This window comes from Dunckerocampus dactyliophorus, chromosome 16, assembly GCF_027744805.1.
Source record: "Dunckerocampus dactyliophorus isolate RoL2022-P2 chromosome 16, RoL_Ddac_1.1, whole genome shotgun sequence".
Taxonomy (NCBI): domain Eukaryota; kingdom Metazoa; phylum Chordata; class Actinopteri; order Syngnathiformes; family Syngnathidae; genus Dunckerocampus; species Dunckerocampus dactyliophorus.
In genome coordinates this window covers 11,944,552-11,961,677 of record NC_072834.1, presented here as the reverse complement: position 1 = coordinate 11,961,677, position 17,126 = coordinate 11,944,552, and the positions used below count along the sequence as shown (strand labels likewise).

Sequence of the window (17,126 nt, the reverse complement as noted above, 5' to 3'; positions counted from 1 at the left end):
CTACCATACTGTATGGGCCGAGAGTAAAAAAAAGTTTAAAAAAAAATGAGTGCCGTTAAAGGAAACTTCCGTTAACGCGTTAACGCATTCACTTTGACACCTAGTAAAAATACGCAACATTTGCATAATTCTGCACTTTTTTTTTTTTACTAATTATAAGCCGTATTCAACCACCAAACAGCATGATTCATTAATATATATTTTTGAAAAACCGTGAATTCGACACGCAAAATAGCGAGGAATGACTTTACTTCATAAGACTACTACCTAGTCCTGTAAGGCACATTCGTTTGTCAAACGCAAATGAGAATGTTACGCAGTACTTTATTATTCCACTGACTCGAGCGCCCAAACAAAGAATCCCACACGGTGGTGACTCAGTCTTCTGGTGTTATTAATACACTGCGTGAGTCCAATTGTGTTCCTAACATGTCTATCTATCTATCAATCTATCACTATCCCCTTCAAGAAATAACTCTTAGCACAGTACAGGGTTTCCGCTATACGTAATTGATCGTGGTGGTGCGCCACTACAAAATAAAAGCCACCACACCTTAGAAATGAGGGGGGTTTTCAAAACTTGAAAACCATTTAAAGTCATATATTGTATGAGTGGATATGTATGCTATATGGATACACATATAGCTTGTTATTTACGCACATATTGACCACAATTATTTTGAAAACGATTTAAAATATAAAAATGTTTCACTGCGCTTTATTTTGATAAGCATTCACCGGAATCGCCTGTCTTGCGCATCTGAGCAGCTACGCGACACGTCTTGTGTTGACTTTCACTTAGTTTGTTATTATCTGGAGAATGAACAATAGCCCGTAAAATGTGTAATCAGTTGATGACAGCTTGGAACATGCTAAGCTTATCTATGCCAGCGTGTCTGATAGCTCACGTTTCAATATCATTCCACTTTCTGGCATTTTTGTTTACATGGCGTCTAGCTAGCTCGGAGCTACAAGTGGCTAATACGTTCATGGGATACATCAATCATCATCACAACTTACTTTTTTAAAGTGTCACCTCACAATCTTTCTCTCTTGTTATCATTGGAATACTTATGGCTTGTCTTCAAAACGCTAGTTTTGTGTCGACTTTGTGCAACAGAAACAAGTAGTGTGTACAGCTTTAAGACAGTTACGCTCTCACAGGGTCTCCAACAGGTAGCTCATATGCTAGCAGTAGCTCACCAGACGTTGTTCACCAAAGATTAGTATTTTTTTTATAAGTGTTCTATTCAAACATGACACCTGTGTTTAATGACAAATGAGCACACTGAGTGGAGCTGTGCTTTGTAAATAAAGTGCCATTAAAATGTTGGCAGTGCTCTCTGCAACTTTGCCATTAAATGAACAGTTTTGCAATGTTCTGGGTTCATGTTCTGCTAGAAAAAAGTTAATAAATAAGTCATAAAGAAATTGCTATTTGTCATTATAAAAAAAATGCAGATGCAGTAGCGGCATGATGTGGTGGCGGCAGTCCGCCCTCCCATGCAGACCACCACTACAGCTCCAAAGAATCCTAGGGGAAACCCTGCAGTGCGAAGGTGTCGTCTATGTTGCTCTTCCTCGCCGGTCTTCGCCAACAAGAGTCTTCAATCAAGGTAAAAGTGATAAATGTTCATTAATGCCTTTCATTCCTCATATCCATTTCGCATTTTTTCCCTGCATGTAAAATAGTTCTCTATAAACTTAAATTATTACTGATTAGTGGCTGAATACAGCCTATTATCAGTTTAAAAAATCTGCATTTTTTTCATATTCTTGGCCTAAATTAGGCATTGTCAAGCATCAAAATGGCTAAACGAACAAAACAACAAATATAACAAATATATTCAAATGATATGTAGTATTCTAAACTGGTCACAAGGTGTCTGTCAAAAAACAGCTAGCAACTCTCCCAATGCTAATGTGTTATATCGTTATATCTTATTTATGTCTAATAGGTCTTATTTTCTGTTATTCTATCTGCTATACTGGGTAATACAAGTGACAAGGTGACTGTAGGGGTGTTATTTCATGTCTGGGGAGCTCTAATGTTAAAAAAACGTATTTAGAAGGTTGTAAACAGGTTTTCTGGGTTCTAACTACAAAAGCATTCAATTAATAAATAAGAAATCCTACTTTGTGGAAATTCACTTATCACAGTCGATTACTGTAATTGGATTTACATTATTTTAATTTTTTACGTATCGGTTTTGGACAGATGAATGAAAGAGCTTGAAAATGCATTTTATACATCAATGAATCACAGGAAAGCTACAGACAATTTTACAAGATTTAATTTATTAACTATCATACAGTTCACATAAGGCCTTCATTTTGAAACACTTCCTCCGTCAGACCAATTCTATGGTTTCCTCTTGGTGCACAATACATGATAATAAGCTATTTGTCTTTTTTTTTTTTTTTAAAGTTCCATTCTTGGACTAATTTCATATTTTCAAAACTGGAAGAGGCTTTCAACGCACCCTCCCGTGGTGGGTTTTTTTTCAGTTTTTTTTTTTTTTTTTAATTCATGCAGTGGCCTTGAACCATTCACAAAAAATTGTTAGAATGGCCGTTCAATCATTGAAATACACACTAGAAATGTTTCCTACCACTGACTTGATGGGGTGTCCTTCTCCAGCGTACAAACGAACAAGCAGTATACAGTCACTCTTTGCTCCAGGTGGTGTGTTTAGAGGTGATGCAGGTAGGATGATACAGTATATTTCATTATGGATTGAGCTTACGGCTCTTAGTTTAATAATGACAGCATAGTGATTCCTTGAAAAATGAGTCGATCCAGTGATTGAACACAGAGATTCCTCTTGTAAGGGTTAAAAAAAAAAAAAAAAAGGTCTTCATTAGTAATGAACGATATGCTAAAGTACTTCACTCGAGCGTGTAAACATGTTTCTCGCATATCGTTTAAGAGTGTGGACACTCAACGGGATTGGAGGCAATATTGGAGCTTCAAGCGTATCAGATCTGTTTGGAACATCAAATATGGCTGCCGTCATTAAACCCAACTTCCTCAAACATCCAACAGCTAGAAAGAAGACAAAAGTCTAACACTAAATTCCACAGGGCCACTCCGGAATAATGGAGTCAATGAAAGTTTTTACATGAGGGGGGGATCCTGTTTGCACTAGAACGCCACACTCAACCACTAAATAATATGGACAATTCCAAAATGTAACGCTACACTATCAAAAAGTGCTTCAGATAAGTATGTGGATACAAAAAAACTCATGTAAACAAAGTTTGATCTGCCCGAGCTCTGTTCTGAAGAGACAATGGGTATGGCTGAGCAAATTAAAAACACAGTATGTCCAAAAAAATTCCAAAAAACAAAACAGTGAACGTTAAAGTGCATCCCTGGATGTGTAAGCCCCACCCCAATGAAATAAATCCCCAAGGCCTCCACTAGAGGGCGCAAATTGCCCCTAGAGAGAAACAGTGGACAAATCCAGTGGCAGTACTTTCATGAGGAAAAAGAAACACAGATAAAAACATGGTGGTCTTCCAGCTTACAAGGTTAGCTGTCCAGGCAACGCTGGCACGCCCCCATTGTGAGGTGGGGGGGGGCACTAACCCCCGCCCCGCCGTCGTTAAATGGTGTGCAAGTGCTCATGTTTGCGTGTCGTTTGCGTAGAGGTCTGGCGTCATCCTGGGCACACGCGGCTTCGTCATCTCACAGTGTCTCCTGTTCAGCGGGGGAGGGGTGCGGATGGGGGTGGGAATGCTGGTGCAAAGCAGGCAGCAGGGACTGCAGGGGTGACTGCGGGGTAGTGGGCGGCGACTGTTGCTGCAGGGGGCTGAAGTGCGCACCCGTGTGCGGCGGAGAGGAGCGGTAACAAGAGTAGGCCGAGGTGCCTCCCAGTGTGGTGGTGGGTGAGGCAGGGAGCCCCCCGAGGCCCGTGGGGGAGTCGATGAGGGGCTGGTTGTAGAAGAAGAATGCACACTGGTGGATGAAGGTCTCGATGATTGTCTGGTAGGTGCGCGTGGCCGTCAAGGCGTCCATGGTGGAGAAGTCTGGTCGCATGAGAGTGGGCCAGAAGCAGATGGACAAGTTCTCGCTGGTCATCAGGTTTAGCCTGCTCAGCTGGCTCACCCTGTGGCAAACACAAAAGCAATGAGTTCTACTGTTTTACACAGAGTTTTAGGCAAATTGATTAATTTACATGTAATCCTAACAAACAATACAACCAGTGTGGTCCTATGGTGTCTGACTTACACGTCCGCCCCCTTAGGATCCCGCAGAGTACTCTCTGCTTCACCTTATGACCTGTCGCTGTAGTTTATCGTCCGCTCAGCAAGAATTATGATGTCACACTAACAATGAAGACGTTACACAGGCTATAGAATGTCATGGTGTATAATAAATCTGCAAACATTATGCGGGTTGCATGCTGCAAATCAGAAACGGGCATGAGGTACACAACCAACCAGTTTGTAAGGGACGGCAAAATCACAAGTGAAGCTCACCTCTGGTTTCTGCTTTGTATATGATCAGCAAATGCGCAAATTCAGTGATTTGGATTTTTGAAGACGATGATATGCAGTATTCTACACTGGTCACTAGGTGTCAATGTTACTGTAATATTTGGTGAGACACCAAATTACAGGCTTTTATTGCAGGTTTAAATTATCTTGCAAGCAAGCACAATAATACCTAATAAAAACGGGGGCTACTATTGCTACTAAAGCTGAAACTCAACTCTGGATCCCCGGAGTCATTTCCTGTCCACCCCTCATTCAGCTCCCCTTGGGGACACATTTACAATGACACACACAAACCTGAGTCTTATTTAGGTCTTAAATTGCTTATTTTCTCTGATTAGATATACTATATTGGGTAATACAAATGTAAAGTGACTATAGGGGTGTTGTTTCATGTCTAGAGGGCTCTAATAATGTTAAGTAACGCATTTAGAAGGTCGTAAACGCGTTTTCTATGGCCCAAGTACACATTATTCCATTTATAACTAAGAAATCCTACTTTGCAGAAATTCACTTATTACTGTCGGGTCTAGAAACAATTAACCGGGATAAAACAGGGATTACTGAATTAATATAAACAATGGCAGCAAATAAACGTACATATAACATGTGTCAATTAAACTGTAGTCTTCAATCAGCGTGTTTATGTTAGCCATAGACAAAAACAACATTTTAGCGTTCACCCCCCCCCCATGGTTTTCTTGATGATAACCAAAATGACTGACTTCTTCTGAAGTTAATAGCTATAGCATTGTGCTGCCAAAAAATATTTAACTCTTCTGAGCTATTTTTGTTGTCATTGTTATATTTGTGCAAACAAAGGTACCTTTAGTTGTATCAGGCATTAAAGTGAACAAGAAATTGAAGAAACAACTCTAATCATTTTTTCCATGACTGTAAATTTCAAGAACTCTTCATTAGAAATAAAACTACTTGATTCAATAAGTAAAGAACTTACTTGTGTAAGTGGCTCACAACATACTTGAAGGCATCATAATTCTCCCTGGGAAACCTCCTCAGGACATCCTTCATTGTGTACAGCCTCTGTTCTCTGTCATTGATTTCTGCATTCACAGCAACAAGCTCGTATTAAAACCTTCTTTATCATTATTTGATTCCAAGATGCCCTCATGAAAATATGACAAAACCCGCCCCACCCTCTTAGCCCCTCAAGGAATCATATTTTTATGTTGGGGTCAAGACCCTCCCCTCCCAGCCCAGCAGTGTTTGCTTACTGAAAGCATCCAGTAGGTCCACCTGCAGAGCACAAGGCACCAGGGGCTCAGGCAGCTCGGAGAAGAAGCTCTTAAGGGCTCCAGCCACAGTGTTTATGGAGAAGTCTTTCTCCACCAGGTCTAATCCGTGGTCTTTATGAGCAGAATAGGCATAAAAAGGTGTAAAAGAAGTGTCAGATCTCTGGACTGAAGCATCACTTTGCTTGGTTAACTCACCCTGTTCAAACTGCCTCTGCATGCTTTCCATCTCGGACTTGTTCCCACTTACACGGTACAATCCTTCTGTGTTCAGACCTGAGGAAAGCACGGAAATGGGCATAGAGATGACCATATTTCAACAAACATCCGTTGTAAGTGTCACAGTCAAAAGAAGTACTACTTGAACTTGAGCCGAGGTGCGAGGTACAGATTCCTTGAAATAAACTAGTTACAAGTGTCGACACCTGCTAGCAAGTCTAGCTAACTGGCTAACTGCTGAACTTCAAAGCGGTTGCCTAGCAACAATGCCAAACACAAAGCAAAATGATACTGGCTCTGGATTTACGGGCTCAAATGCTGCCTTGCGCGCTGCTCTTAAGGAAGCTAGAAACCCTAAAGAAAATACAGCATTATGTAAGGATGTTAGGTTCTGCAGGATGATATCAAGGCATTATTGGAAGACAACGCTCTTAAGGAGGTTCAAGAAAATAGAGCATTATGCAACATTAACATTCTGTAGGATGATATCAAGCCACTATTGAAGGATAATGCTGCCTTTCGCACCACCCTTGAGGAAGTGCAAGAAACAAAGGAAAATATCACGAGGCAAATGAAACTCTTAATTGACGAGATGGATCAGAATGCACGAATGAATGATGCGGTCCCTTACAGGGCTCCAAATTACACCCAGGTCAAATGATGTTCCTTCCATAAAGCAACAGATTTCCAACTTCCTACAATCAATGAAAGTGGATGTAGATATCAACAGCATCGACACTTGCGTCCCACTATATGGCAGAAACAACACCACACCTGTCATCATCAAGTTCACCAACAAGGAATTCAAAACTGCACTGCTGAAACAGGGAAAGAAGCTGAGAGGCACAAACGTCTACATGAATGAGCATCTGACAAAACGCAATGCCGACATCGCTAAGAAAGCACGAGACTTGAGAAAGCAAAGAAAGATACAAAGCACCAATGGTAAAATCTTCATCGAACTAAATGGAGGTCCAGGAGAAGCAAGAGTACTTGTTGTCAAAGATATCAGCGATCTAGATACATATTAAAGATCACATTAATATGGCATTAAGGATAATGGAGAATGTAACCCACAAGAAAGAACCATGCAGCTAGAATAACAACGACCTCGATATAATTATTGCAAGGGCCAGCTCAACATATATCTACATTCAGTGACACTCACAGTGCAACACCAAAAACAAAGATAAAAAGAAAGAGGAAAAGAAAGAAAAATATATATATTAAAAAAATGTGTACCTGTATACTGTGATATGTGTGACATGAAGCATTCAATGTACACAGTATGCATGTTCGAAATAAATTAAACCATAACAAGATTTCTCTAGGCATTAGGACTGGGACAATAATAAATTAATTCATGAATCAAACAATAAATGAAAATGAACTCAACAATTTTGCCTACCTCAATATAATGCCATGTGCATGTGTGTGTGTGTGTGTGTGTGTGTGTATGTGTGTGTGTGTTTTCCTCGTCTCCCACCTCCAGACAGGCAGGAAGAGGTTTCACTCTGTGCAGTGGTTTCAAAAACGGTATGAACAGAATGAGCCCTTTTGTCAGTCGTACAGCCTCTTTTTGTCTCGGTGGGTGTAGGCGGGGCCAGTAGCATACACACAGTGTAGAGGAACGATGCAAGGTAACAGTATAAATTAAATCAGTAGGTAACAATATATTGTCATATGTGTTTTGATGATACTTTTGTTAAAAGTAATGTTAAAATCTCGTCTCGTTCTCGTAGAGCCAATCTCGAGAATGGTCTCACCCCTAGTAGAGAATAAAATCACACAATTCACCCACTCTGTTGGTGTAATGGTACATGGGCAGAAGGTGCCAGTTCGATCCAAACCCTGGACAGTTTTTTTTTTTTGGAAAGAAGAGGCTTGTCATGGGTGGTGGGTGGGGCCAGTCTGAACCAAAAAGTCTGGGGTGAATTTTTGACCCAGTCCACCCCTGTTGGTATGGCTGTATAAATCTCAAACCCCAAACATATGACGACCTGTCTTTTTCAGACTTTTTTGTAGGGAAAAAAATTCAATACAGTAATACCTCTTTCCGTATTGTACTTTTGATACAGCTCTTGCGTTGAATTTCATTAAAATTTCACAAGCCAGTGAGTGTGTGTAAAGTAAGGCAACAAAAAAAAAGATTTATAAAACACAACACCCACCTGTGGTCTCAATAAAACGAACACACTTCTCAATGAAGAGCGGAATAGGTCTGTCTGGGGACACCACGTTGACTAGGGGGACCCCAAAATAGTTACTCTCCATGGGCTTGGGAATAGCTGGACGGGGCTTTGGTCTTGTTTTCTAAAAAGGAAATGATAGACAGAGGGCATTAAATAGTATAATTGTGTTGTTCCCCATCAGAAACAGATTAGTAGCTACTTGCAATTTTCATATGCAACACATAGTATCTTTACAAAAGTAAGACACACCTTGGCTGTTCGTCGCAGACTCTTCAGAATATTCCTCTTCTTGGGGTCCTCATTCTCCTCATTAACCAGATTTTCACCTTTCAGCGTCCCAAAGTCATCTTCCTTGGACTTCGGAAGCGCTCCCATCTCATCATCACTGCCTATGAAGCTCGTGCGGAAGCTGCTGAACTTGCCAAGCCTCTTGGATCGGTCGCGGTACAAACGAGGCTTCACACCAGCTGCTGAGAATTTCCTCCTGCGCTCCAGAGAGCTGCTGTCTGCTTCACTGTCAGATCCATTGCCATTAGAGTGCATCCTATTGGAGTTGCGTATGGTGATTATCTTTCCTTGTGTGCTGTCATGTGGCACAGAGTATATGATCTCTTCATTACTGGGGCGTGGTTTGGAGACGGCGTCTATCGGTTCAGCGTAGTCTGAAGGATCGTAGCCCATGTCTCCCCCGGGGACCCAGGTGACAGCAGATGGCAAGGAGCGACGGTGGCCAAGTGTGTCGATGTATGGGTTTCGGCTGACCTTTCGAAAGTCGAAAGTGACACCAGGTTTAACTCTCACGTGGGGTGGCACTTTGTTGTTGAGTTTGCTCTCAAGGTCTCTAATATCAGAGATAAGAGAGATGTCACTGGAGTCCAAGTCGGGCAGGTTGAAGCCCACATTGTGAGATGTGAGAGTGCCATCATAGTACGGTGGTGATGGCTCAACATCGTCCTCTGAATCCAGGAACATGGTGACAGGGCTGGGAGAACTACAGCGTGGGGAGTATACGTTTTCATTGGTGCATGCTTCAGCAACATTATCGTACATGTGCGTGGCTTCCACAATGTTGCGCTTCTCCACTACCTCCATGAAAAATGGATGGAACATTTCTATCCTGTGCAGGCCTCCCACGACACCCCCGGATCCACAGACCACACTATTGAAACGACCTTCGATCTCATGGGCAAGTTCCTCTCCTTGGAGCTGTTGTTCACGGGCGTAATCGCTCTCAGTAAGCTCAGCCTGGCTATCTCCCACTGCCAACAGCTGGACTGGGATGATGTCCTGAACTTCACACAAGAATGCACACAGGGTCTCCAGGGATGCTTTTCTGGACACAGAATATACTGCGATGTAACCATGTACCAGTCTGCTCTTCCGTAAAGTGAAGGAAGCGTGGTATGACAGAAGAGAGAGCTCTATAGCCAGCTTGTGTCCTGCTATGGTCTGCTCGAGCAAAACCGAGGTGCCACTGTTTGACATGGGCCTGCACTGCTGATGCATCAGGAAGGGGGATAAGAGCTGCTCAATGTTGTAGGAGTCGCCACACATTAAACACATGACAATACGAAGATCCGCCTCTGGGACCGGCTGATGAGGAGAGTCTCTCAGACCTGGAGGCTCCGGGAGGAGAGGCGGGGAGCTGCTACTGAATGCTGTGCTCCTCCGAATATCCAGAAGGCCCCTTAGCACTTGGTTGATTTGTGACTCACTGACATTGTGTCCATAGCCTACACCTGGAGAGGCAGGATCTAGGAAGCTACACTGCAGTCTCCTTGCAACCTGCTGTCCCTGCGTTATTAAGTTTAAGGCAGTTTCTCCTCCAATGTTCACATATGAGCCTACGCCTCTTTTGGTGACTAAGAGCAGTGATGTTGGCAGCTGTGCTAGCTGGCTGTCTCTCCGACCTAGTGTAGATTCCCTAAGACGCTCAAGGCTTTCAATCAGATAGGAGAGGGACTCTTTTGAATTATAGAGACACAGACATCCGTGAGGGGTGAAAGTCGGAGTGTGGAAAGAATTTACAGGAAGACGTACATTTCCCTCAATAGGCCGCAGTGTCAGCTCATACATCTTTCCATCAAGGACGTACCAGTCATCATTTGTACAGAGAGCCCTAATTTCGTTGGCGAATTCTCTGGCTAGCCCATCCTTCCCCAGTATGACGAGGTTGATTCTGTCAGCCTTTGTGTCCCCGAAATGAGCTTTCACATCAAAAAAGGGATAACATGTCGGGAATCGTGACACAAGGAGTTGTTCAATCTTAGAGTCTCCACAGTGGGGACTGTTCGGACAGGTCTCTTTAGTAGGGTGATATACAAAGTGGATATGCTTCAATACCAGAGCATCTCTTTCAGCTGGAAGCTTTTGCAGCGCTTTGAACCTCTGCTCCTCTCCCAACACTTCCTGAATTGCCCCCATCTTTTCCTTACTTGGCTTGGCATCCACTTCAAGTTCATAAAAAAGCTCAGAGTACTCCAGTAAGAGCTCTTGGAAATCTTCCTTAGCGCGATCGATGATCTCCTTCTGATGGCGGTTGTAAAGATCCAAGTACTCTGTTTCCTCTAACCACTGGTAGAACTCTTCATTCATAATGAAGCTACGAGCCTCCTCCCAAGGTCTACCGGGCGTGACAAAGGGAGAAGAAGATAGTTTCTGTTTAAACTCAAGCCTCATCTCTGCACGCCGGCACTCATTACGTAAATGCTCCAGGTGGGCATTAAATAATTCCTCTGCTTCGTCGGTTTCCAAAAGGTCTGAGGGGATCCGCTCATCCTCCATGTTGTCGATGTGAGATGTGTCCTCCCAAGGAGAGTCCTCCAGAACAACGAACCAGTGCGCAAAGTGCTGCTTGGACTCAAGAACCTTCTGTACACCGGACCAGCTGAGCTGATCTATTTCATCCAGATCAGGCACCAAAGAGCTAAGTGCAAGAGGAAGCGTGCTTAGGTAGATTTTACGACGCCTCTCAATGTGCTCCTGTTTCAGACGGTACACATGCTGTTGAAAAAGCTTCTTGCATTTAGCCGTTCCCTCCAAGAAGACATACTCCTTGTATTCAGGGGAAGTGTTCATGCGTCGACTGGTGTTAAGCCACGTTTCGTTATGATTTTTCACTATCCGGTTGATTAACCATTCATAGCGATCCTTTGCAGAAGCGATCTGCTGACTCTGGAGCTTAAGTGCTTCAAAATAAGGGATGATCTTGGGCTTTCCTCTACTTTTATCAATCAGCTGAACCAATGTGAGGAAGGCCAGGTCCACGTTTATATTTGAACGAGCAGATGTCTCAACTACTGGTAGACTCTTTTTAGTGATAGCAAAGGTATGTGCATCTTTGATATAGCGTTCAACTCCTTCATCACACTTGGTGAGTACAAGCACAATAGGTTTCTTAGTCTTGCTAAGCTGACCATAGAGGTTTGTGACAAATTTCAGCTGGTCATCAAAGTTGCGGTTCATGCCCCGGCTGACGTCGACACAAAGCAGGAAACCGTCAACCTGCAGCTTGCCTTCAGGCATTTGTTTTTGCTCAAAGTCTTGCTCTAGGCCCAGTTGATCTGTACAGAAGTACATGAGCTTCTCTGCCGACGCCAGCTTGGTGGTGGCTGCCCGTTTGATGTAGGGCTGCATAGCGGTGCTACGATGGGGCTGAAATGTTTGGTCATCAATGAATTCCGTTTGCTCCACAACATGCATTCTACACTCAGGCCCTTCCTCCAGGAGGCGTGAGACTTCCCCCCAAAAGAGAAAGTGATCATTGTTAACCACTCGACCCCCAAAGTCACTGGTGCTCAACACTGACGTGTGGTCCAAGTAGAAGTCATCTGCGCTGGGCCGTACGTACCTATTACACAAGCAGGACTTTCCAACCCCACATTGTCCTTTCTCTTTCTCTGTACCTGACAAACCCACCACGATGAGGTTGTAAATGGGGGATCGGACATCTTGCTTTTTCGCCATCATAGCTGACTGACGATCATCCTGCCATAAACAGGCACTGTGTAAAAGCTTTGCTTAAATGTTTGTCCATAAAGTTGCTGTAGGGCTCAAATTTCACTGTCTTCTGCGGAGGCCTCTACTTTGAACATAAACAGCGCTGCAATATGTGGCAAAATTTTCTTTTATTCATCCCTTATGCAAGTCCTGCAACAAAAAAAGACAAAAGAGATACATTTTAGTAGGACACTCTTATAATATGAGAGTATCAATAGGTTACGACTTTGGCAAACCCTCAGCGCAAGCGGAGGAAAGACACTTCCAGTCATAGAGGCAAAGCAAATTACATATGATCAACCGATGTAATCAGCAAAATTGTACAGTTGCCACAGGAAATGCAATAGTTGATTATATTTTTGAGGTACATTAATAGTGAAACTAAAACAAAGGAACAAGTTTACCATATAAATATAATATATAATATAATATAAATATAATAAACCATCATACACAAATACTCACTCCCAAAAACATGCCACTTCATCATATCAATTTCTGCTTTCGCCTGATCACTTCTTGTCACATTAAATCAGAGTCAAAGTGATTCAATGTGAAGGACCCTGATGGGAGTGTGTGCTCTTTAAATGACATTGTTGTCAGCTCATATCTGATTGTGCCGCAGCCATAAAATGACTTCGAAGTACCTCATTACAGGCTCCCGTAACCAAAAGAACACAAAGCTTACTGCTTTGTTTTGCAAGAAACAACATGAACAAAAAATACGACACAGATAACATAAGATGACACAATCCTGATTAGGGATGCTCTGATCAATTGGTCACCGGTCAGTATCGGCCAATTTCCGTGAAAAATCACATGGTTGTCATATGCCTATGAATGCCTTTCAACGCTGTCCACAAAAGCCGATCACCTGTAGCTAGTACTATTGCAGTCGGCAGTGAAGCCTGAGTGCATATAGTGTCTTGCACCAACTCTAACGTCTTGGGCAGCGTCCTCCTCCCGCTTTCCTTCACACTGCTCAGGCAGTCATGTCTGCCGTGTGGAACTTAACTGCCAACACATGCCACGAAAACTATCTTGCGGGGCTAGCACATTAAAAAGCTTTAATTTAATTTGAAGAACAAACACTTGACGGAGTATGGTGAGTTTACGAGGTGATCATCAGTCAGATGGCAGCTAACGCAGCCATGTGGACAACACTCGCCCCTATGTGCGTGACAGTCAGAAGGCGAAGCAAATAACCCCAAAAATAATAACATTTAAATAATTCATCGGACGAGATGACCAGCCTTTCTCAGTGGTGGAAGACACCGGGTTCGCCGACTGCCCTCTCACTCATCTGGAAGTTCTGCGTCTGAGGCATCTCATCCTCTAAGTTTCATCAGTGATATATGTTCTCTTCAAAAAGTAAGTAAAATATGTTTTTGCCAAAATAAGGTGATATTATGGTTCCTTTTTTCATATCATATAGCCAGTGGCAGGGGTGCAACCAGGAATTCTGGGTCCCATGAAAAAAAAAACTCACGTTATTAGTAATTACCTATTTTTTGGGCCCACCGGCAGCCAAGGGACCTAGGAATTCTCCTGTCTTTTCTCCTTTATACGGCATCCCTGGCCAATAGCGTTCATCATAAATACATTGAAAAATGTTTAACTAATCCATGTGATTGATATCAACCGATTTCAGTCTTGGATGATCGGTGTTGGCATACGCAGCATAAAAACCTGATCAGAGAATCCCTAATTCTGATCTAGTAGTCAGATCATTTAGGGCAGATAAATGAGACTGTAACTGTTGTCATGGGGTAAATAAATACCCATGGGCCTAAACGTCCATTCAGTTGGCAAGGCCAAACCAATCAATGCAACTATGCTGCATTGCTGAGCGATGCTGTCAAGCGGTGTACATGAGGTGTCTGTCATACACCACTGGTATCATATAGACCACTAAAGTAAACAATCAATTGGCATTGCAATAACAGAGCCACTGTGCTCCTCAAGATTCAAGATTCAAGAGTTTTATTGTCATATGCATAGTAAAACTGGCAGTTATACTATGCAATGAAATTCTTATTCTGTTCATTCTCCCAAGAAAAGAAAGAAAACACAAGAAAATGAATAAGAACATCAAAAACATAAATACCAATAAATTAAGCAACAACAACAGAAGTCAGTGATGTTGAAATCACTTTGTGTTCTTGTTGTTTGAACTAGTCTAAGCTACTGTACTGTACTATACAAGAATAAACAATATTCTAAATGCAGGGTTTCCCCTAGGATTTTTTGGAGCTGTGGTGGTGGGCTGCATGGGAGGGCGGATTGCTGCTGCTCTGTCATGTCGCTGCTGCATGTGTAATTTTAAAAAAAATGACAAATAGCAATTTCTTTATGACTTATTTGTTCATTCACTTATTTAACTTTTTTTTCCAACAACTAGAAGAACATGAACCCAGAACATTGCAAAACTGTTCATTTAATGGCAAAGTTGCTGAGAGCACTGGCAACATTTAAATGGCACTTTATTGACAAAACATCTCCACTCAGTGTGTTCATTTGTCATTCAACACAAGTGTCGTGTTTGAATAGAACATTTTTTTTTTATTTTTAACATCGTGATTGTTAAAATTAAATTAATACGCAGACTTAAACCATAGCTATCGTGAAAAAAACGTGAAGCTCAAATTCAGTCCATTCAAACGGAAGGATGCCAACATCAAACTGCTATAAAAGATATGGAGGGTGATTACTTATCTATTTATCAGAGCTCATGTGAAACTTTATCAAAATGTGACCATTTAAAATACCCGTTTTTCACCCGCAATTACTGTAAAATTCATGAACCAATTCATTATGTTCAATATTTCAAGTTAATTAAGAAAAAAAGGTTTATGGTTTTTAGTTATGCAGGAGTAAGGGGTGCATGGCTTCAGGTCAAATGTCTGAAGGAGTACGCCGCTGTAAAAAGTTTGGGCACAACCGCTGTAGATGACTGATTCTTTAAAAAAGGGGGGGCGATTCGGATGCAAATGACATCAATTTTATGTATGATACGCTTTTAAGACTGCACCTTTAGGGGTACAATGGCTTGTCACTGAAGTGGCCTCTGTTCACTTAACGTTTTGATAGCTTTGTAGCATACTTTGTACTACTGAACCACATTGATGCTACATAAATTGACTCCTTTTGTACCTCTGTGATAAACAATAGAATGCCCATGATGCAATATGAGTCAATGGGAGTAAATCAGGACAATAGGGAGGCATTCTAAATAAAGAGAGGTAAATATGCGGACATATTTAGCTGGGTCAGAAGCAACTATTAGCAGTTCACATTGCTCAGCTGGGCTAGGCCTGACATCCAAAATAAATACACGCAACCCTGCTGCTTCCCAAATGCAACCTGGGAGCTCATCCAAACAAAGCCGCTACCTTAATCGACTACAGGGGGACACTATTTGGACACGTTACATACTACTCTCTTATCAAGGATTAACAGGCGGGGGGGGGCGCGCTTTGGGGTGGCCAGTCACAAGAGGGGCTGACCACGCCAGGCCTGCTGCTGCTGTCTACATAATGAGATTGCAGAAGCATTGAATAAATCTGCTGTGCCTTCACTGGTACACACACATCATGTTTAACTCGTGCTTTTTGTAAGCGTACGCACCGGTGCACTAAAGCCATGAGTAGAGTAAGAGGAGGGCGTGCATACCCCTGCATATCTCCCTTTCCCCTTTTGCATCTGTCAGGCCAGCTTGCCGCAGCCCAGCCGCCTGATGTGCAGCCGCATAAAGCCGCACAAAACACACCTTGGCTGGGCCGGTGTGCTACAGCTAACATTCCATGTGTGATTGTGTGCTAAACAGCAGTTACCCGTGTTTGCCTTCTCCTCTTCTGCATCACTTGTCCGTTTTCTTGCACCGTTGCAATTGAAAAACACTGGAAAGGCAATAAATATCCACAAAAAGACAGAACAATCCAATGTTGTTCACTGCCTCATAAGAAATCTCCGGCGTGCAAAAATAAAAGCCTTAAAGCCGCCCTCTCCTCACTTCACCACGTTGCTTGCTTTTCACTCATTATTGTGTCCATTGTTGTGCACATTTAAAGCTGGGCCGGCCGCACACGCCTCACACAAAACGGGCCACTTTGTTGCAATCGTCTCGCTGAAATCATCCACCGTTGCGTTCAAGGGTCCTGCATTTAAGAGCGAGATCGCCTGTGTGAAAGTGAGATTTGAGCCAGCTTCCCCGATAATGGCGGCGGTGGTGGTAGCGGGGGCCCTCCTCCTTCCCCGGACCCAGTCCTCCTCTTCTTTTCTTCGGGAGAGCGGAGCCGTGCAGGCAGAGGCGGCGGAGAGAGGGACTCACCCAGCGGCGCCCGCACACTACTGCAGCACGGCTCGATCATTGGGGGGGGGGTGGGAGGCGGATCGATCCAAATATCGATCATATAGATATTGATAACAGTGGTAACAGTATCGCATCGATACTGTTACCACTGTTACTGTTATGAAATCGACATTTTTCAGTTCTCTTCTATTTTTCACAATTCTCACAAGTATATGTGTTTTTGTTGTGTTCATATTGTTCAAATGCAAAAATTTAATTAATCGCTTTGAAAAAAAACTCAATATGCACGTATGGTCATTGTTATATTGATGTTGCAACATGTAGCCACTAGAGGGCAGCATCTATTGTCAATGCTATCATTGAAGCGCTATCTATGGACGTTAAGGAATACCTAGCAGATTTTGATATACAATACACTCCATTCCTAATAATTCCAACAATTAGGGCATTGCAGTCCAACACTAGCAGACATCATATGCAAAAATACCCTTGTTACATGTGGATATATTGAAATGCAATGTGATTGGATCTGCATATATTGATTTACCATTTCTAAAGGTAATGTATGCTGTCTAACATCGTTTCAAACCACCAAATAGAAGCCACTGAGCTGCGGTGCCAACGGCAGCCATCATCAGCATCTCAGATTAC

At 42.6% G+C, this 17,126-nt stretch overlaps 2 protein-coding genes across 2 annotated transcripts in view; one reads left to right on the top strand and one right to left on the bottom strand.

Moving 5' to 3' along the window:
- LOC129168742 (unconventional myosin-Ic-like) overlaps positions 1-17,126 on the top strand; it is a 54,355-nt gene that overhangs the window by 1,172 nt on the left and 36,057 nt on the right. Inside the window, exon 2 of the transcript XR_008566332.1 lies at positions 1,462-1,616. The gene's annotated coding sequence lies outside the window, so the exon portion shown is untranslated. The remainder of the gene's footprint in view (positions 1-1,461; positions 1,617-17,126) is intronic.
- Positions 2,407-16,482, bottom strand: arhgap35b (Rho GTPase activating protein 35b). The gene is made up of 7 exons (XM_054754354.1): positions 15,997-16,482; positions 8,414-12,313; positions 8,144-8,285; positions 5,952-6,029; positions 5,736-5,867; positions 5,459-5,564; positions 2,407-4,112 (listed from the first exon to the last, which is right to left on the bottom strand). The coding sequence occupies exons 2-7, from the start codon at positions 12,131-12,133 to the stop codon at positions 3,692-3,694; spliced, it is 4,599 nt and encodes a 1,532-aa protein (XP_054610329.1). The 5' UTR covers positions 12,134-12,313; positions 15,997-16,482; the 3' UTR covers positions 2,407-3,691.